The sequence below is a fragment of the Mauremys mutica genome, chromosome 9, assembly GCF_020497125.1.
Source record: "Mauremys mutica isolate MM-2020 ecotype Southern chromosome 9, ASM2049712v1, whole genome shotgun sequence".
In the NCBI taxonomy this organism is placed as follows: domain Eukaryota; kingdom Metazoa; phylum Chordata; order Testudines; family Geoemydidae; genus Mauremys; species Mauremys mutica.
In genome coordinates, this window is record NC_059080.1 from 92,131,863 (window position 1) to 92,154,749 (window position 22,887).

The following is a 22,887-nucleotide window of genomic DNA, read 5'->3' on the forward strand; positions in this document are numbered from 1 at the left end:
TTTAATTCTCAAGCTCTTTGGAGTTTTTAAAGATGATTGGGAAATAGAGATGAGTTAATCATAGAACTTTGATCGAGCAATTTGTTGCTCTACAGGTAATTTTGTTTCAGTGGCAAGAGCACACTGAATTCTTGTTTACACCGTGTGTCAATTCTCACTAAAAGAGTGTGTAATAAAAAAAATGTAATAATTGGAGATATACCAATCTCCTAGAACTGGAAGGGAAAGGTCATTAAGTTCAGCCCCCTGCCTTCACTAGTGGGACCAATTTTTGCCCCAGATCCCTAAGTGGCCTCCTCAAGGATTGAACTCACAACCCTGCGTTTAGCAGGGCAGTGCTCAAACCACTGAGCTATCCCTTCCCCCCATGTGTGAATTCTAGTGCACACTAGCATGTTGCACGCTAAAAGTTCCCTAATGCAGGACAACATTACTCTGCACTAGGGAACTTTTAGTGCACAGTAGCAGGGTCCACACAGACCAGTCAGTGCGCAACATGCTGATGTCCAGTAGAATTTACTTCCCTCTTGTGCTGACTAATGCACCATGGACAAGCATTAATGGTAAATGGCTAACAGTAGAGCCTTAATTATCTTTTCTCTTTACAGGCAGAAGTCATTGATGTGCAGTATGGGACTGTAGAAGATTTAGTCCTGATTCAAGCCATGACAAATGTGACCAATAAAATCGCACTTCTGAAGCTTGGACAATCACCTTTACTCTATAAGGTTAGTTACATGTCTGATGTACTTTATCTGAGTAATTTCTTTTGTTGTTCATTTCCAGATACTAAAATGGGGCCTTGTGTTGTCATTTCTATCACAGCAGGCCAGTATTTGTTGGCATTTAATAGACTCCTTAACTCTTTCTTGCAAGAGTCCGCGGCGTTTGCTTAGTTCCAGTTTTGATATGCCATCTGTTTTATTGAACTGTATAATGCAGAATCAGAGGCTGCCTGTTGATAGTGCCATATTTTCCCTTGGTGGTGTAAATCTTACAGCGAGGGAAGGAATCTGTAGGAGAGAGAGGGAATGAGTCCAAGAAAAGAAGCGGCTGAGAGCAGGGGTAGCTGGAGCCTTGTCTGTCTGAAATTTGCATGTCATCTTAGACTGAAATCTCTGACTCAGACATCTTATCTAGTACTTGGCCTGCTGGAGGCTTAAACGTGCCCTGAGGTGAAGCTGAGTGCAGCCTGTGCCTGCTTAGCCTCAGGCTTTTGAGGATCTTCCCAAGCCCGCTGGGCTGCCTTCAAAATCCAGAGCTGCTTAACTTGCTATGACTGTGCTCTACAGACACTGAAATTGTGAAGTGATCCTCAATAAAAATACAGCACAGGAGGAATAAACAGATGGGGCCTATCAGACAGGCTGCAAATGAGACAGTTCTTGGTCTTCACAATTGTTTGCTTTAACCTGGTTTAATTGTATATGCTATACATACCCAAGCTGGCCCATTGGCTTCGTCGCTTTCCTCCCCATTCTTACTACCTCTGAGGGAGGGAAGAACTGTAGAGAGGAAAACATCATTAACTTTTACGGAGTTTTCTGCCATAAAATGTGTGAGGGCATGCTGCCTAAAGCATCTGTACTTTACTTTAGCTCTCCACTTCCGCTGCAGGCCAGCCACATCCTCTGATATAGCGGACAACCAGAAAGACGTTTTAAAGAGACATATAAAAGGCCAACTCAGAATGAGCATATTGTGTAGTTTCTGTTTCCCTCCTTTCTTGCTCTCTAGCTGTGTGTGTGTGTGTGCTTCCTTCTGTCTCTGATATTGGTGGAGAGCACAGAGATTAAACACGTTTGTTCATTTTCATCTGAGACTCAACTTGGATCCAAATATTATATAAAAATTGACTTATATTTTTTATGTTAAAAACCCTATTTTTATTGTGAATATTTTATAAATAAGAATTACATTAGTTTGGTATTTCAAAAGACTCTGCTGGCTCAGTAAATAATTAAACAAGACACTTCATGCCCAATTCACAGAAGCAATTATAAAAGACCAGTATCTCCAGATTTTATAATTAAAAGAATCCAGAGCTGCTCCACTGGCCACAGAAATCACAATGAGGACCAGGACACCGGTTCGTAAAATAGCTGCTTAATATTTTTTGAATAGAAACAATCTTTGTCGCAATGAAAATGACATTTTCAACTGAATAATTTTAGTTATTTATCTAAATTATTTAGAGCCAATCTCATTACATACATGAAAGGTCAGTAACCATTGTCAGAATTTGACATGTGCAGCAGCCTCGCGCATAGATCTTATGCTGCATTTCATTGTTAAATGCCAGTAACAATGAAATAGCAATCAGGGTTTGTTTAGTACAGTCTTGAATAAGAGGCAAAGTTTGCAGTACAAAAAGGGCAATACCATTATATACGTCACCAACAAAGAGGATTTGTTAAGCTTTAAGGTTCTGATCCTGCTAACACTTATACATTTAGGACTTTAAGCATGTCAGGAAGTCCTACTGAAGTCTAAAATACCCGCCTTTCCCGTCTGCCGGGGAACTAAAGCCAATATGTGGGAAGATTTGCCCTCCCTTAATATTTCTTCTTTCTTGGTCCCAAGCCCTCATTGTTAGGACACAGATTGAGACGAGTCCTACTTGGCTTTGAAGTAATTGTATTCTCTGTTAAAGTAGTGGAAAAATATATGAAAGAGATTAATCTTTGGCATGGAATATTTCTAAATGAACAGACACTTAGGGCTAACCATTCTTGTTGTGCTACTGTGGTGAAATCCTGGTCCATTAAAATCCCTGGCAAAATTCCCATTGATTTCAGTAGAACCTGGATTTTACCCCTTAATGTTTTTAAAACGTTCTCCATTCTGTTTGTGTTTATGTACTTACTGAGTCTTCCATTTCTGTTTCTCCAGACCCTCCCCTCCTCCTTGCCTATTTTTCCTTCTCTTTCTTCCACGTACTTTGCTTTACAGCATGTTAAAACAGTTGATTCCAAGCAGAGCTGTAATTATAATTTATTTCCTGTTTTTCATCCTAAATTTTGTATTTAACTCACATTTCCCTTATTTAATGAACTTTAATCTCTCATGATTATATTAAAATTATTGTATTTATATTACAGTAGCGTCCAAAGGTCCTAATCAAGAGTGGGGTGCTACCACGGCAGGTACATGCAGAGACATCATCCTTGTCCCGTAGTTTACAATTGTTCCCTTACTTTTCAATTTCCCCTCCCCCTTTATTTTGTCTCTGTATCTCTTTATTGCAATCGCCTCTATCTTTTCTTTGTCCTTCATATTCCCCCCCCATATTGGGTTTTTTTTCCTAACCTCCTCTCTCTCTCTCTCTCTCTTTCCTTATTGAGTCCACTAGAGAAAGTCCAAAGACAATGGTACATTTTTACTGCTATCAAAGCTAGGCCTGAGTTCACAAGAAGCACATTTCCTTGGTTTTATAGATCATACTCAGCAAAAAGCAACTTGTGTATGTGGAAAACAGTTGTTCATTCAAATATGCACCGGGTGACAATTTCTATAGAACTTGTAAAATATGGATATAGATCTGGATTTTTGAAGCCTTCAGCATTCTGGGTCTTTGGATATGCAGTTTTCGTTCTGCCCATGGCACTGATTTGTGCAGTTCTGGCCAACCACAAAATTAAGATCCAGAGTTTGAGTGGTCCATTATAGAGATTTGGCAGACTGCAAAATTTGCATCTGTAATCAAATTCTAAACCCTTCTTGGGGTGTTTGGATAGAGTCTTTTGGGTTGATCCCATCTTTAGTATTTTATATGGGTCTATTGAAGACAGTTTACGGACGGGAAGCCTGGGGCGGAGAGAAAAAGGAAAGAACTATGAAACTAACCTTGGGCCGGATTCTGTAGATGTCCATTGACTTCAGTGTGACTACTTGCATGAGTAAAGGCTACTCAGTGCGAGTAACGTTTGCAGAATCAGGCCCTACATTTTGTTTGATTCACTTTCTCAGGAATCTCATAGATACCAATCATGATTTAATCATTTGGAGTTGGGATTCAATATAAAGCATAACTTCAGTCCTAAATTAACTTTTAATAGCCCCGAGGACCCAACCACTCTAGCTTAAAAATGTTCACAGTTTAACATAGTTAAAAAAATACATTACATGAAATGTTACTTTAATGCAGAAATATCTATATTTATTTTAATAATTTACTGTCTTCATAAATAGTAACATAATTGCTTTTTAACTGTTATGAGGTTTTTGGAAATGTGCATTTATGTAAGGGTTATTGGCAGGCACTTATGAATTAGGTTTTACTAGATAGTAAATATTAAAAATCCTTTGTGTTTTCAAAAAATGCCCATTTTTAATAATTAAACTGGGAAATGTCATAATTTTTAACTTCAATACATTATGTTAATATCCATTTTTAAAAAAACATTTGTTTGTCTCTCCTGCCCCTTGCCCCTTTTATGGTTAGCACAATGTAATTGAGAAAATAGCATTCTAAAATCTCTGAGTTGGGACACTAAATATTTTTCTACTTAGCTTGAATGGGAGTAAGCACAGGAAATACCATTGAAAGTTGATAGGGGAGACATTTGAATGCGTTGTTGCCACTCTGGAGGAATTGGGCTGCCAGGTGTCTGGTTTTCGATCAGAACACCCGGTCGAAAAGGGACCCTGGCAGCTCTAGTCAGCACTGCTGACCAGACCACTAAAAGTCCAGTTGGCACAGGGCTGGCAGGCTTCCTACCCAACTCCCGCATGGCTCCCAAGAAGCAGCGACATGTCCCTTTGGCTCCTAGGCATTGCGGCAGCCATCCTTGCACTGCCCCTGCCCTGAGCACCTGCTCTGTAGCTCCCATTGGCTGGGAACCGTAGCCAATAGGAGCTGAGGCAGGCAGTGCCTGCAGGTAAGTACTGGCCGCTCCCTGAACCTCCTATACCCCAACCCCCTGCCCCAGCCCAGAGTCCTCTCCCACACCATGAACCCCTCATTTCTGGCCCCACCCTGAAGCCCGTACCCCCTCCCACACTCTGCCCCAGCTCAGAGCCCTCTCCTGCACCTAAACCCCTCATCCCTGGCCCCACCCCAGATCCCTCATCCCCTCCCACATCCCAAACTCCTGACCCAGCCCTGAGCCCTTCCCACAAGCAAACTCCTTCCCAGAGCCCATACCCTGCACTCCCTTCAGCATCCCAACCCTCTGTCTCAGCTCTGAGCCCCTTCCTGCAATCCAAACCCCTCGGCCCCAGCCCAGAGCCTGCACCCCAAGCCCAGAGCCCTGACACCTTCCCATACCTGACCCCCCCCGCCCCAGCCTGAAGCCCCCTCCGGCACCTTGTGCCCTTCATTTCTGGCCCCAGGCCAGAACCCACACCCCCATCCCAGAGCCCATACCCCCTCCTGCACCCCATTCCTCTGGCCCAGCCCAGAGCACCCTCCCACACTCTGAAACCCTCAGTTCCACCCCTATCCCGGAGCCCCCTCCTGCACCCTCATCCCTAGCCCCACCTCAGAACCCTCACCCTCTCCCTCACTCCAACCCTGTGCCCCGGCCTGGAGCCCCATCCCACACCCTGAACCCCTCATTTGTGGCTCCACCCCGGAGCCTGGACCCCCAGCCAGAGCGTCTCCCTCTCCCGCACATCCCCTGCCTCAGCCCAGTGAAAATGAACAAGTGAGTGAGAGTGGATGAGAGTGAGCGATGGAGGGAGGGAGGATGGAGTGGGGCAGGGCAGAGACTTGGAGAAGCAGCGGGACAGGGGTGGGGTCTCGGGGCAGAAGTGGGGTAAGTGGGGGGGCAAAGGTGGGATTTGGGAGAATTTCTTCCCTATGCCCTTTGAAAATCCCAGCCTGTGTATGTAAGGATTATGGAGAAAAGTGTGTCGCACTTAAGATAGGGTTATAAGAAGCACACATTATCACTCTGCTTTGTTCCCCCAGTTTTGGATTATAACAATTACTCTCTCATTCTTTGAGTGGGAGATAGTCCTACATCACCTTAATGGGTCAGATGGTCAGCCATGCACCTAGGGTTGATTAAGGTAATCTGAAGCTCTAGACACATCCTTGTGACCCCTTCTCTCTGACATGGTTCTGCCCCTCCTTGAGATAGCTGGGGCATGGACTGGTCTGGTGGGGATCCAATACCATTTCTCTTTGTGCAGGTGGGGTTTCCCACCTCACAGGACCATCTCACCCTGTTTTAGGAGGACCATGCTTGGATCATATTTTCAAGGTTTTCTTCACATGCACTTGGGCTAGAAACATTATTCCCACTCCCATCCCAGCAAAATACAAAACCCATCTCCTCCCAATAGATGAATATGATCATGTGAATCCATGAGTTGGAGCTATAGACCCAGTCAGAACAATATGCTCTTCTCCCTTATTGCCAACTCAGCTGCATATGTGAATCTTTCCCTATCAGTCCAGGTAAATATGAAGTGGCTAACAAATCTTCCTACATCTAATCCTATTGATCAAATGTATTGAAGTAAATGAGACGAGAAAGGCCCAAATGGCAAAAGATTCATGGGGCAGGGGGGAAGATTCTTGTGAAGGAACATGTACAATATTTTGAAGGCTTGGTCTTGACAAAGTACAGTTAATATCTGGCAGGACTTGGAAATGGAATTGTAGAAAAAATCGTAGAAACAACTCATCAATATTTTAAACTAACATTTTGGTTTCATCAATAAAAATCTACTGTCATTTGCTGCTTACTTCCTCTTTGGTTTCAGAATCTGGGGCTTGTTTAAATGGAGGGAGAAACAAGTTATTAGAAGGGCAAAGGAGGGAATGTATAAGTTAATGAGCAAAAGAAGATATTGACCACTGCAGTTCTGATGCAACAGTTTTTCCCTGAATGTTTTGAAAATCTGGTACTGTTTTGCATGGATAGTTGGGCTCCAAACGGAAGGCCTGGCCCAAATAGGTGCCTTTGGGTCACTGCTGAGTGCCCGGAACCTCTCTCTGCAGGACTGTACCCTGAGTTCTGAGTAAGCCATGCACCTGGGTAAATAGTTGGTTATTTTCAATAGCAATCAGTACTTAATTTTCACTTAAGAAAATAGTTCTGTGTATTTGTGTGTTCAATTAGTTGTTTAATTGTACATTAACTGTATGTACTAAATTTATCCTTTGAAAAATTAGTCCTGTTCATGTTAAGAATCACTATTTTTTTAAAGATGGGTGACCTCTTCTTCCTCCTCCTCCAACAATGTATTATATCTGCTAAGGACTACACTGAATAAAAATGTATTTGGCGTCTATTCAAAATTGGAGGATGCCTCAAATACTAAAACTTGATTCTGGAGGGTTCTGAAGCTTTGTGCAGATTTTGGAGGTGTGGAATCCAGACATAATTTTCTATTTACCAAGCTTTTAAAAAGTAAATGAGTAGTAAATGCAAGCATCCAATCTACTATCTATGTGCCAACTCCTGATAAATGAAGCAAAGTCAAGTGAAATGGCTCCGCTGTGAGGAAATTGGTTTGAAGTATAGCACAGCTGATGAAATAAATTCTTAGCCACAATATATATGTAATCCAAGGCTTTCAAAACCATATAGCTGATCAGATATTGAATGATACTGGAAAGGAGTGAGATTCTACTCCTCTCCATCATGAAGTTTTGGTCCTTTTGTTCTTCATAAAAACCCACTAACCACACTTTCAGCATGCCCACTGCGTTCATCCTCATGGCAACAAGGCCTGCAAAGGACAGATCCTCTGTGTCCATATTGCGTAGTATGGAATACCTCGCCACTGCATGGCCCACTAACAGAACAGGAACTTAGCTTTTCTGCTGAGTGTCCTGATTTAAGAAATGTGTTCAAGATAAAAGTTGACCTGGAAAGAACCTAGTGTTAAATTAGTATGCTGTTGCTTCCTGGATTCAATAGAGAAGGGGTTATCGTATTAGATTCCATTCTAATATTGGCTATAATACTCATCAGATTGGCAAATCTAGTTTGTTAAATTTCAGTTTTAAAATCTGATACCTTAGCAAATTTATGAAATTCACACCTACAGTCATATCTTAAGGCCTACTGTAGCTGCATTTTATGAACATACTTCTTTCCTGGTGAGGCTAGCTACTTGTTCCTCAAAGTGATGTCACTAAATGCTTAATTCAGCATGGTTCTTTAGCATGCAACTATTTTAAACCATTTTAGTAATCTTATTGACTTAGTAGTCAATACTCAGGTGCTTAAATTGAGGCACGTGTTTAAGTATGTTGCTAAATCAGGGCCTGTAACGGGATGCTCCTCTCCTGCCCTGGAGTTCCTCACAAGCAGTCTTGGACATCTTTTGATTATCAACACCTCGGAGAGTTTTTATTTCTGTTACCACCTCCAAGCCACCATCACAATCCCTGCGCAACACTTCTATCCACAATGTCATTCAATCCCCAGCCCTTTCTCCAGGGAGAGGAAGCCGAAGCAATCTCACCAGCCAGAGACCTAGCTTCCCCTAGGCTCTACTAGCCCCTCTCATCTGCACTTCCTTCTTGAGCTTTTTAACTACCTTCTCAGCTGATGGGATAATTAGCCCCTTAGCTCATTTGCCCATAGTCTGATTAGGTAATTAAGTTTTTGGTTCCTCAATTAGGGTTTCTCTGGGGGTGAAACTTAGTGCCTAAGTGACCAGAGTGCTGGGTCAGCTGCTTGCTTTCAGGACTCTGTCACAAGGTCTAAATTCTTTGTTGGACAAGAAGAATTTGTAACTGGGAAATGTTGCTATATATGTAATAAGAATTGTCTCACCGGTTTTTGTATGTCTGATAGCTCACTGGAGTTGACAAGATTTGTGTACTATATTAACCATTGACTGATTCCAAACATTTTAGATACATTGAAGTAGAATGAACCTACCTTCCACTGATTTCAGTGGGATTTAAAGTGAGTGCCAGCAGCACAGCAGCTATAGTAAAGGAACAGTAGTTAACTGTTGTTAGCAGTAACGATACAACAGTCATACAATAGCCTCAAGTTGCTAGTACTAAAGGTTAATAGGTAATAAAAAATTACTAATTAAATCCTCAGAAAAGTCTGGTGATTTTATTTCTTGTCCCTTGTAAAAAAAATATTGTTGTTAAACGTAATCATTTTTTCCCATTTTTTTTCCTATGTGTCTGATTTATTTTGGAAACATTGCTGAATAATGAGGAAGTGGCCTAATAGGGGTATAAGAGAAATTGGTTTTCCTGAGTCACAAGGAAATATGTTCACGTTTAGGTTGCCCCCTATGCACAAAAAAACATGTAAGGGTTAAGACATGCAATGAATTTTCAGTGGTTAAGTTTCCTCTAAATAGTTGTATTGGGGATGGAATCTGCTTCCCCCATCCCGCAGCACAAGATACACATTGATGTTAAGACACCTACTGGAGACCAAGGTCATCCCTGAGGATGCCTTTTGTCTCCATACTTTCCGCAACCCCCACACTTCATGGCAACATGGCTCCTGAAGTGCTCATGTTTTCATAGCCTTTTCACTTGAGGCTTACCCTGAGGGTGGGTTCTTAAATCCAGAGAGGAAACGTATATACAACATTACCGATGGGTCAGTATTATTCTACACAGATAATTCCCATTTTTCAGGGGAATTGATGCCATGCAGTTGTTGTCCTTTCCTGGAGACTTCACCAACTGATTTGTGCATGGAGGAGCTTCTTTGATCTCTGGGTCACAATGTGTGGGAGCAGGCTGCTTAAGGTGTTCTGCACCATTTTGCTGCTTTCCTTCCATTCTACACAGTGGAGTATGGGGTGAAATCATGGTCCCCCTAAAGTAGGGATTTCACCGTTGGCCTTTGGGGCCTAATGCTATTCCCAGTGAAGTCAGTGCTTTAAAGTGATTTCAATAGGAGCAGGATTGAGCCTACTGTGGATAACAAATGTAATTGCTACAGCAGTGATAAATTGGAATGTCTCACTTACTTTGATTGGAGAAAGCAGTAAACTACATTTTTTGCACACACAAAAATTCCTCTATAATTTGCATTTTCAGTAACTGTAAAAGAATGTGTATTTCAGAAAAGAATTGGGGCATTTGATTACTTGTCACAAGATGTGAGTGAATAATTCACAGAGCACAACTTATCCAACAAATTTAGCCTTGCCTTTCTATTCATGGTATCTCTCTGTAAATAGATTGCAGTTTTCATGAATGTATTTGCTACTCTAATATATTCTGCACATTCTTTAAAATTATGTTTAAGCTTCTCTGAGTTGATCACGAGCAATTTGCTGTAAGCAACTGATTTTCCAAATTTGAAATTTAAGCTGTGATGATTAGCGATGATTGGTCAGAAAAGTAACATGCTATTTTTTCCTGATTAGATAAGGATGTGAACACTTTTGATACATAGTTTCACCCAAAGATACTTATACTAGAAAAGATCTGTCTCCTAATCTTCACTGAGAAAGAACACAAGAATCAATGCAAATTTAGGCTAATATTCATGGGGAATACTTTGAAGTAAAAGTCACTAGCCAGTATCTTTTCATGAGTATCTCCTGAATCTCCATGACCTTAAATCTTAAAAATGCAACCACAAGAAATCTACATTTTAGGCCAAAGATTTTAAAAAATAAAGGCAGTGAAACATAATTCCTAATAATGATAATCGTGGCTTTGTAATTGAAAATAGCCATTAAGTGCAGTGACTGAGATTTACCAGTACAGCATGCAGTGGCTTAAATTAGAGGAGAGAGAGTTTGCATTTTGTGAAGGTTATAGGAGAATGTCTGCACTGACAATTGAGCCTTTTATTTATGACATTCCACCACAGGTTATTATGCAGGCATTATAAGAACCTCCCCACACAGCCTCACAAATGATCTCAACATGACCTAGAAAGAACACCCTTTCAGTGAGAAAGAGACATATTTTTCACATCTAAATCAATCTTGAGTTTCCCCAGAGTAGAAACTGATTATGTTGCCTTTTATAGCAGTATTCAGTTATGGGATGTTTTTATGATATAAACTGTCCATTGGGGAATTGACCCAACAAACTAATTTCAGACTGGATTCCTACCAGGATCTCAAAGGAGAAAAGATACAATTTAATCCACTTAACCACTTGACCTTGTCCTACTCCTGTTCATCATATGGTGAGATATGTGGGTTGCCAGGTGAGTCCAAATCTGCTGATTCAGGTGATGCTAGAATTCCAGTTTTAAGGAATCTTTATGACAGATCAGAGATTAATTAGCCCAGTGCATCTGACTACTGTAGGTCTTTCTCTCCTTTAATAACCATGTTTATCATTTTAATGTCAAATTAACTTCCAGCGACTTAGTTGATGCATTAGGCCTGCCGCTTTTGACATCAGATAAATTTTGAAGTTTACAGAGACTTTATTGGCTCTCATTGTGCTTTGCAATATAAGGTACTTCTTCATTGAGACAGTGCACAAGAACCTTAAAAATGAAATGCATGGAAGACATCTGGAATAAAAGAAGAAAATTACATACCCTACTTCAATGGACAAATGTGCTAAGAACCTACTTGTAGCCGTGATCATAGTGTATCTTTCATCCTGTTTGTCATACCATACTTAAGAAATTGTCCGAGTACCATATTTGCACATTAGTATAAACTTTGCTGCAGAGGAAGAAGTCTTTGAAGGACATCCTTTGCCTTGGCCAAGGAAAATGGCATTGCAAGGGTGACAGTGTAAGGCATCAAAGCCTGTGGATGCTGCTGTAGAAACTAATACCATAGTAAATAGGAGCCAGATAAGATAAAAACACCAAAATGTTGAGTCCAGAGAGGCATATTTAGACGTACTTTGTTCCTTTTCTATGGCATGTGCATACATTGCAGATTAGATTAATTGGGCGAGATTGAGAGCTCAAAAATGTTGATATGTAAAATGCTTTTGAACCTGTAGTACCCATAAACCTGTAGTACCTGTGAAAACCTCCTCGTTTTCACACACAATGATTAATTCTTTTGCATGTGCAAATCTGTGTATTTTATTTTATTTTTCTATATTGGTTGCATTTGTATATTTTTGTATATGCAAGTTTCCTGGAATGTTTGTCCCTTTGTCTCTTTAGCTAAATTTCAGCTATCAAGATGACCTGTTTGCATGTTACCACTCATAATCTCATTTGAAATGTTTTTGATTGCTTTTGGGGTTTTTTGCAAATGGCTGTATCTGGCATCCTCATGTGAAGGGCGGTTTATGTTGTATGTGTGAGTGGCAGCATGATTAAATGCTGCAGTGAGTAAATTGGGTGTCCCTGCTCAGGGTCCTGAGCTTTATTTTCTTTGAAGTTATTTTAGGGACCTCCTTGGACATAAATTTCCTCCTCCTTTCCTTCCACTGGGTCTCATAAGACTCAGGCTTGGAGATGGGCAGGGGAAGAGAAGAGGGTCTTGCAAAGTGAAGATAACATGCAGACATGCAAGATACTCATTTCTCAGTGAATTATTGGAATTAACCAGGCTGCCTTCTTTACTTTAATGACCCAAAGACTTCAAAGACTGTAGTAGGTTGTGAAAATCAAATATATGCTATTTATCTGGCTGTTCATGTGTGCATTTTTGTATACATACAGTAGTGTTGCCAACTCTCACAATTTTATCACGTCTCACATCAATAGGTATTTTTCTTTCAAGTCCCAGCTCCTGGAGACATATGATATGTGAGAATCTCAGATTTCATTTAAAAATGTTTCTAGCCCCTATCATTGCAGAGAAAGAGTTGGAAACATGAATCCTAGAGGCTCAAAAACAGATGGCAACTAAATAGAACCCAGCATCTATTACTTCTAAAAATCCCATAGTTTTCTAAGTCAATGTTATGATGTTTTTGAGGCCTGATGCATGATTTTTAAATGCTGAGAGTTAGCAATACTGTATTTGATATTTATAACGTCTGGTTTATTAATATTATAGATTTTCCCAGCTTTCTCTCAGCCTAGCCATAGTTCACTGATTTCTATAGTTGTCACTGCAGAAGTGGGTCCTGGAAAAGGATTTGAAGGTGGAGGTGGGCAGCAGACTTGTGGGTCATTCTAAGGACAATGTTCAATACATTAAGGGTGGCCTGAAAGAAAGCGCGAAGACGTGCCTGGGATACGTGAACAAGTGCCTTCTGGTGGCTGGGGACATTGATGGAATGGAGGCAGAAATGGGCAATGTGACAGCAACACAATGAGAGACGGGTGAAGAACTTTGAGGGACCTTGAAGTTTAGGACAAGAAACTTGAACTGGATACACTGGTAGAAAGCGGAGTCAGTGAGTGAAAGATTCAAAAGGGAGGGTGATGAGGACTAACAAAATGATGTAGTTTTTTTAGTTGGGACTTGATTAATCCACCCCAGTTCAGTTTTGATCTAGTGCTCCCCCCTTCCCCATCCAAATAAAGAACACCCAGGTGTGCAGTGTTTGGTGGTGGTGGTGGTGGTGGCTTAACACTGTTTCCCCCACTATTATCCTGGGCTGGTCTAAAATGTAACAGCTGGTAACAAACCACAGTCCATTCAAAATCAGATGAACAAAAAACTGCTGCATACCTTAGGGGTCAGAAGTAAGGGGGTTGAGTGACAGCTAAGAGCCTAGTGTGGGCCAGCATCTGGTCCAAAACCTTGCTTAAATAATTCACAGAACTGGCTGCCAGGTTTGTGTGCAGAGTGAAATTTTTCACATGTATTTCAAACCCTAAAAGTTTCCTTATTCTGTGTTGTAAGTAGGACATTTAAATTTTTTGCTTATAGTGGAATTGTGTTTTATCACAGGATGTGGTGTAACACAGTGCAAATTAAATACAAAGCAAGCTCAATTTTCCTTGTGGAATGAATACCTATAAAATGTTCTAGTTACAGGACTGTGGTATTGTATCGTATGCTGTTCATCTATCCAGTCATAACAATGTGTTTGATAAATACCATTGGGCCAAACTCTGCACAATTTTACTCACACAAACAGTCCATACTATGGGAATAGTCCCAGTGAAGTATATAGGACCATGCATGTGAGTAAAAACTATTTGCTTGGGCAATTAGGCTACGGCTTAATAGTGTTAATATTAAATGAGCAAGTATAACATGAACTTTAAAACCTGAAATCAAATTCAGTGGAGCTTTATTTAAGAGTAATATTTAACAGAGATTACCTCTCAATAGAGATTTAGGGCTCAGGCCTGCAAGGATCTCAGCATTCTGACCCCAGTCTAGTAGAGCACTGAAACACACATAACTTTAAGTATCTGAGCAGTCTCAGTTGATTTCAGTGGATCTACTTATTTGCCTAAGATTAAACACATGCTTAAGTGTGTTGCTGGTTAAGTGCCAGAATATTCAGCACCTTGAAAGATCCAAGACTCCTTTAGCAAAGGAATCTTATCTCCGCAGTCCTTACTCCGGAAAAAACTCTCTTGAAGTCCATTTAATACTGTAATTATTGAAATATTGATGTTATAAACTGTGGAGATATGAAACACATGCACAGTATCTCATCCAAAATGATGAGCTGCTTGCAGTGTTCCACAGCTGAGTTCTTATTGACTAGAGCAGTGGTTCTCAACCAGGGGTACACATATCCCTGGGGGTACACAGAGATTTTCTAGGGTAGTTTTTTTCAACCAGGGGTACAGAGAGATTTTCTAGGGTAGGGGTTCTCAAACTTTTGTACTAGTGACCCCTTTCACATAGCAAGCCTCTGAGTGCAACCCTCCCTTATAAATTAAAACAACTTTTTAATATATATTTAACACCATTATAAATGCTGGATGCAAAGCGGGGTTTGAGTGGAGCTTGGCAGCTCCTGACTCCCCATGTAATAAGCTTGTGACCCCCTGAAGGGTACCAACCCCCAGTTTGAGAACCCCTGTTCTCAACTCATCTAGATATTTGCCTAGTTTTACAACAGGCTACATAAAAAGCACTAGTGAGCTCAGTACAAACAAAAATTTCATACGGACAATGACTTGTTTATACTGGTTTATATATTATACACTGAACTGTAATTACAATATTAATATTCCAATTTTTTTTAATTATATGGTAAAAATGAGAAAGTCAACAATTTTTAAGTAATAGGGTGCTCTGACACTTGTATATTTATGTCTGATTTTTGTAAGGAGGTAGTTTTTAAGTGAGGTGAAACTTAGGGGTACACAAGACAAATCAGACTCCTGAAAGGAGTACAGTCGTCTGGGAAGGTTGAGAGCCACTGGATTAAAGGAAGCACTGTCTGATACATGTTTTGCCTTGAACAGATTTCTTTCTTTGTTTAGATTTGTGTAAACATTAAGGAAAGCACTTATCCAGAGCTCTATGCACCTTTGCCATATATTCCAAAATACAAAAATAGATACAGCAGCCTCCCCCCAAAACTCAGGAAACAATATTTTTAAAACCCCACTCCTGCTGCAGACCCTAGTGAACAAATTCCAGCCCTCCCTCTCCAAGTGCCTGTGGAACACATGGACTTTGCATCTTGACCTAAAGATCAAAAGGTGTGGACTAATTAGAACCAGCAGAAGAGAGGAGTGATTTCCATGTCTAATGCAAATATCCTGCCAGCAACTATGTCAAGCCATAGCGCTATGTAGGGTGCAGTGTGGTAATAGTTGTAGTCTAATATGATAAAGGCGTGGATCATATTGGCAAAGTCCACGTTAGAGAAAATGGTCACAGACATATATCCTGGTCATTACCATTATATGATTGTCTAACTGGGGATCCGACAGTACCCATTACTTGTGAATAAATTGCGTAATAGATGGTGGCCACGCACCCCCACTCAAAAGGGTAGTGATGCTTCTCACCATGTCTGCTGATGTTGGTTTCAGTCTCTCAGGGTGTTACCATTTTAACACTTCAGGCATTTTATTTTTAATTGGAACTCCTTGGAAATCTGCTTCTTGATTTAGTTTTTTCATCCCTTTTTTGGGAGGGGGGTGGGGCAAAGTTGCGTATTATGCCATGCCTCTTGTCATTAATGTACTTCAATCTTATAGCTCAAACCGTCTGGGCTTTTTATGCTGAGGGATATTACATGGTATTTTATTGCTTTGTGAATTTTACAGAGGGCAGGATGATCTGGAGTGATAATGTCAGTGGGAAAGGCATGATAAAATATGACTGAATTTTACAACAGTCTCTGAATATAATTCCTGTACATATTAGCAGATTTATGTATTATAAATAAAGTGGAACAATACAAGCTGCATATAGACAGAAAATATATGGTTATGTAAATTAATCATTGAATAAATAAGCAATATTCCTGTGTTTGAGCAGTATGAAAGAGTATAAATTTACGGAAGGAAATACCAGTGGTAGCAGCTTTTATTTTTCTTAACAAAATAAGCAGTTCAAAAAGTTTTCTTCTTCGAGTATATGTCAGTGTGGATCCCATTGTAGTTGCACCTGTGCTGCAAACATTGGAGATCAGATTTTTTTTTTATAGAAGTGTCCATTGGGGCTGTGAATGCATCCTATGCTTCCTTGTGCTCCTGTGTGAGGATATAAAGGGTGGAGCAACCATGACCCTCCCTCGGTGTCCTTTTACTGTCTGTGGCAGCAGGATAGAATCTGGCAAGTGTTCAACCTGCTATTTTTTCCTTGAGCCTCAAACTCATTCTAAGCTGTTTTTATTTGGAACAAATCCTTCTTCCTTTTTAGTTTGGACATTCTCCCCACCCCAAATAAAAAGAGAAGCTAGAGCGAGATCCCCACTGCATATCCCCAGTACAGTGGGGTGAGGTGCACATGTAATCAGCATTGGAAGATTCCAAACCTTCACATTTTAAGTCTGATCTGAACTGCAACAGATTCATCCCCTTTGTTGATGGGAAGAGCCAAAACCTTTTCTGTTTGGGGAAGAGTCACATCCTCTGTGGTGTGAAAGTCCTTCTCGTTGGTCTCACACGTCAAGGGACATGAGGTTCAAGCTACATCTACTCAAGTAATCAGTGAGCATCACTGTAGAACCAGACGAGATATTCCCCTTCCTAGGAACCTGAGGGGTCATCCTCAGTGAGTGCCCCTCTCAGAGACACTACACTGCTTGGTCCAGCAGCGAGAGGAAGGCAGAGAAGAAAACCTCATCAAAATCATTACAGGTTGCTGGGATTGTCAATGCAGCCAACTCAGGCAACTACCTCAGCAATGGAACTGACAGAGCTGCTATCAACCCTCTGCACTAGCTTTGGCACCAGTTCCCTAGGCACTGACAAAATCCTCACTAGAGCTGACTCTTGGTACCCCAGCACATTGGTGAAGCCAGAAGAAAAGTCTGTCTTAGCAAACTTCCTGAGCAAGCAGTCACTGACCAAATACAAATGATCTTTTCACACTCCATCACACAATCGATATTGCCTCAGTTCAGTTCCCCACTGAGGACAATGCAAAATGTGAGAACTTTGCTGCAGATGAGGCTGCAGTTCAGGGTTATTACCAGATGTCTTCTTCCTGTGGTGGGACTGAGACTTGCTGTATACTATCTCCTCAGTCCCAGGGTGATTTCAAACATCATGAGAGACAAAGCCATGATCATTCTGGTGGCTCCATATTGGCCAGTCCTGGCTGACATATCTTCTGCAGATATCTATTCAGCCTCCAATCCAGCTCCCTGTCCACCAAGACCTATTCTCCCAGCATCGTGGTCAGATACTCCAGACCCAATGTCACGGCACTTGATGGCCGGGCTGAGCATCAGAGGTGGATACTGCTTTCTACAAGTCCAGGAAATACTGACACAAAACAGAAAAGCATTTAGGACATAAGTTGAACTGTTTCCTGATATCGGCCAGTTGAAATGGCCTGGACTTAGCCCAGGCCTCAATACCAAAGATCCTTCACTGCCTACTTCACCTTAAACAGTCTTTTGCTCGGTCACTTTGCCTGGGTCTATTACATACTCACCCGTTAGACAACCCACTCTGCGTTGTGGAGGATTTTGATATTTAGAAATTTGGTTTCATTCCAATTAAGAACAAAAAGCTCAATTTCACAATACTTACTGAAAGGAATGGAGCCCCAGGCCTGGGGTGCTCTGCTTGGAGTTCTGCAATTAGAATTGATTCTGTGAAACTGTACTCTTGTGTTTGCTCTCTTTGTGAAGAAGATTAGGCTTCAAGGAAATAGTCAAAGAAGAAATTTCCTGACTCACTGTCTCATTAATTTCTCTCCCAATGGGGAACCAACCCACTAAATCCTAAATTTCATGGACACCACTCAAAATCTGGGTGTATATAACTCACATTTCTAAAGAGTATACTCCTTTCTGGTTTCTCTGTTTTTAGGCATCCAGTTTGAGGTATTTAGGGTTTTATGCTGAGCACTTGCAGCTTCTGTTGGAGCTGCAGGTTTTTAGCCCCTTTGAAAACCAGGCCCAGCTTGTTCAGGCTGTTACCCAAAAATGAAGGAACCCAAGAATAGGGCCTAAATATTTCTCTCTTCATTTGCTTCTTGACCTGGTGACTATTTCACTTTACTTACAAAATAATATCCTCACAACATAGAAAACATTTCCATGAGCCCTCGCAGTGTGAAACTGCAGAGTTTCATACAGTTCTGTCTTGTTACCAAGGACATTTCACCTCTTGTTGAGTATTGTTTTTTCATCAATGACTTGTGCTGCGCTGAAACATCTTGACCTTGAGCTGCATACAGTAGGCCATTTTGTTTTATTATGTCATTTTCAAACCTGTCTCTTTGAGAAGTATCAAAATCAAAACTGGCTACTTCTGCCAAGGAGACATTAGTCCATCTGTCGTAAGTGGGTTACAGAATTCTACAGTCAGTGCTACTTTGTGCTGTGATTCTGTCAGGCCTCACCAGCTGGGTAGAGTAAGGCTAGGCCAGAAATGTGGCTGATTGTCAGACCTCTGAGGCAGAGATAAGGATACAAAAGTGATGCTTTAGCAAGTTGCCCTTTCCCCCTAATAATTACTGGACCAATGCCTCAGTATGGTGCTAGGGGTCATGCTGTGCCTGGGCCAGATTTTCTCCGGCCTTTATACAAGGACACAGTGTGGGGAAGATACAGGGAGGACTATTCCCCCTGGAACTCAGGGCTGCTCAATTTCTGCTAACCCTGGGTGGATATGGTGCATCCAAGGAGGCAGAGAGAAGCCATTGCCACACAGTACCTTTGCACTGGCCTGCAGTGAAGCCTGGTGCAGCAGGGGAAGTAAGCTGCACCCTATAATAATAGGAGATATACCTATCTCCTATAACTGGAAGTGACCTTGAAAGGTCATCGAGTCCAGCCCCCTGCCTTCACTAGCAGGACCAAGTACTGATTTTTGCCCTAGATCCTTAAGTGGCCTCCTCAAGGATTGAGCTCACAACCCTGGATTTAACAGGCCAATGCTCAAACCCCTGAGCTATCCCTCCCACCCTGTGAAAGAGCTTAGCAATACTTGTGAGCCGGGGGAACTTGGTGAGGAATTCTGCTTTTCTGATCTTCCCCAGGGGTGACATGGCTCCAAACCAGATCAGTGCCTAAATGACACAATTGAGCTCTTTGTTGTGATAGAGGAGCGACAGTGCAAAGGCATATTTATGGATCTGAACTTTTCCAAAGATCAGGGCCAGCTCCAGGCACCAGCTTAGCAAGCAGGTGCTTGGGGCAGCCATTCCGGAGCGGGGTGGCACATTCAGGTATTCGGCGGCAATTCGGCGGAGGATCCCTCACTCCCGCTCGGAGTGAAGGACCTCCCGCTGAATTGCCACAGATCATGATCGTGGCTTTACTTTTTATTTTATTTTATTTTATTGGCTGCTTGGGGCAGCAAAACCCCTGGAGCCAGCCCTGCCAAAGATAATGGGAAGTGTTTGGATCTAAGATTCCCGGTTGGACCTCTTGTCTCATTATAACCCTGATGACTCTTCTTCCTCTAACAGAGATTAATCATCCTATTTTATAGATCTAAGCAAATTTTATTTTGCACCAAGGGCCTCATGGGCAGAGCCTGAATGATTCCAAGAAACCAGTGAGGAATAAAGCAGACTTTGATTTATCCCTGTTACAGACTTGCTTGGTATGTGTTCCTGTTACATGGGAGCCAATTCACTTTGAGTAAAAAATAAATAAATCTCTCTAGTGCTTTCATGGTTGGTTGTTTTTGTCACCTGAAACCAAGGAGGTGGTTCAGTCCGTCTATAGATTTTTCTCCCATTTAAGAATAAGTTCTCTTTGTCTTTCTCACCTTGCCCCAACTGTTCACCTTTCTTCATGAAGCTTGTAAACTGAAGTGTGAATTGAACAGATGGTTGGAGATCAGCTCGCAAATGTCCATCCCAATGGCTACCTTGTTGATGTCCTTTAATGATGACGCTCCCCTGTTCTCAGCCCACAAGGTACTCATTGACCTAGTGGTGTGGGCAATAATGCCTTCAGAAGGAATCATTTTCTAAGACTTACATACACATGTACATGTACATATACACACACATTATACATATACATGTACATGTATAAATATGTGTTTGTATAACACACACACACACACACACTTGTTCTTTATATATATATATATATATATAGATATAGATATAAAAATATCCTGTGGACTTATTGAGGTCCGCCTGGTAGACTTAGGAAAATTTGTTGTCTTGCATTAATTACCCTCCCAGGACTCAACTCTGCACAGCTTGTCACTTTCCATCAGCGAGGACACCCAGCCACTTGTCAGAGAAAGGGGAATGTTTTTGTCCTTGTTGTTTCTCTGATGAATGCATGACTGGCAGAGTGATCCCCATCCATGTGAATGGGTATTATGTCTGTTGCTATTATGTTCTATAACAACTATTGTAATCAGTTACTGCCAAACTGGGTCATAGTTTGTCTACATTAGTATTTATTTTTTTCATTATTCCTGCTGTTGATAGGAATTATGTTCTCCATATGTAAATCATTATGGGGTTGATTCTCCATTACACTAGTTTTATGCCAGTGTAAATCCATTGAATTCAGTGAAGTTACACTGGGGTAATGAGGTGGAGAATCAAGGCTATGATGTTTTATGTAATTGTTAATGGTTCCATTATATTTAAAATATTTATTTTTCTGTTACTAAGTTTTGAAAGAGTAATTTGGCCAGGTATCCTCAGACTGGCTTTCTTTTCAAATTACATACTGTCTGCAAGCACTGGTAAGTGCAAAGATCTCTCATCAATCACAGCTGTCAACCGTGCTGTCACCAGAGAAAAGGAATTAGTGGGTGAGAAGAGAAATTTCTATTTACTCTTTACACTTCCTGCTATACTCACAAAGATGTTGCACAAGATCATGCCAGACCGAGTTCCTACTATTCTCTGTTCTGAGTAGGTTCTTATACTGTGCTCATCACTGTGGTATCTGAATGCTTCCTTCATTTCATTGTCAGTCTTTTCATTCATTGTATGTGTGACATTGCACCCCATATTCTTCATAGTGATATTAGTATGATATAATTATATCAAAATTATAATGTATTTTATGTGAGATGAGGTGTCAGTGGAAAGGTTATGATTTGCTGAATATGATTATCCTGTTTGTATGCCTGAATCATTTTGAATCCAAAGTTATGTATATTGACTATGTATCTATTTTACATGTAGCTATTCCTGTGCAACACCCGCTCGGCAAAATGATCTCAGTCTAGATTGCTGGCTGGGAAGGGCCCATTTAGGTTAATGAGCCATTAGTTAAAAACAATAGGCCTTAGAATTTTATCTACCACCTGGGAGATAAACAGCCAGTGGGAGATGGCTGCTATGACTCTATGAGGATATGTGACCAGGTCACCTTGTGATTTCAGTATTTTTCTACTCACTGGCATGGGAACCAAGCTTTGAAACAAAGGGTTCCCGCCATATGCAAAAGCTATATAAGGCAAGGGAGTGACATCATCTTGATTCTTCGCTGACTCCCCACCCAGGAAGACTCCTGGAAACACCTGAGGAACAAAGGCTGAACCGGGGGAAGTGCTGGACCCAGGCTAAAGGGATTTTTAGCCTATGAATGGAACACCTGGGGATCCAAACTATAAGCAAGTTCAGCCTATAGAATCTGCAGCCTGCTTGTATCATCACTTTGGTTATGAATAACAGATTTTCACTGTATCTGTTTAGTATATTAAGCTGAGTTTGTGTTTTTTGTTTATTTGCTAGGTAATCTGCTTTGATTTATTTGCTATCCCTTATAATCACTTAAAGTCTATCTTTTGTAGTTAATAAACTTATTTTTGCTCTATCTAAACCAGTATGTGGAAATCATAACTTGGGGCAAAATGCTGTTGGCATATTCCTTTCCTCATTGAGGGAGGGGGCGAATTTTATGAGCTTACTCTGTACAGTTCCCTTTGCGGTGCATGACAGTATAATTTTGGGTTTACACTCCAGGAGGAGCTGGAAGATGCCTTAGGTGGAGTCTTCCCATGCAGAGAGTCTGCCTGCATGAAACTGCAGCTGGGTATGTCCCTAACTGTATGTATACTGGTGAAAATGCAGGCTAGAGAGGATTTTGCAGCTTGTCACAGAAGTACAGTGTAAAAGGGAGCCCAGGCTGGTGGGTCAAGGGGGCTCAGTTGTACCTCAGTTCCAGGTGGCACCCTGGGGAGAACCTGTCACAGTTTGGTGTTGCATTTTGACGGGGGGGTTGGACTACTGAAAGCTTTTATTAAATGTTTTGTCTTTTAAAATAAAACTCGGGTGTTACTGTAATTGATGTGTTACCAGTTTTACTGTGTTTCTTTCCCTATCATCTTCTAACTGTACTAGTGCATGTTTATGTTTCCTAGATGTCAGTTCAATGGACTCTTAGAAACTTAAAGTGGTGCTAAATCTTTTTCGGTGAACCTATCTTGGCAGAATTGCATTTGCTTCTAGCACATATAAGGTTCTGAAATATATTTTCTTTCAACTTCCCCCAAGAATTGCTGGTGAAAGAAGGAAACT

The 22,887-nt window shown here is 41.1% G+C and overlaps 1 protein-coding gene across 3 annotated transcripts in view; it reads left to right on the forward strand.

Annotated features, from left to right (window-relative positions):
- NAALADL2 (N-acetylated alpha-linked acidic dipeptidase like 2) overlaps positions 1–22,887 on the forward strand; it is a 907,975-nt gene that overhangs the window by 520,669 nt on the left and 364,419 nt on the right. For all 3 annotated transcript variants that reach the window (XM_045031272.1, XM_045031273.1, XM_045031270.1), the window contains one exon: positions 609–728. In XM_045031272.1, coding sequence (XP_044887207.1) covers positions 609–728 — 120 coding nt within the window. The remainder of the gene's footprint in view (positions 1–608; positions 729–22,887) is intronic.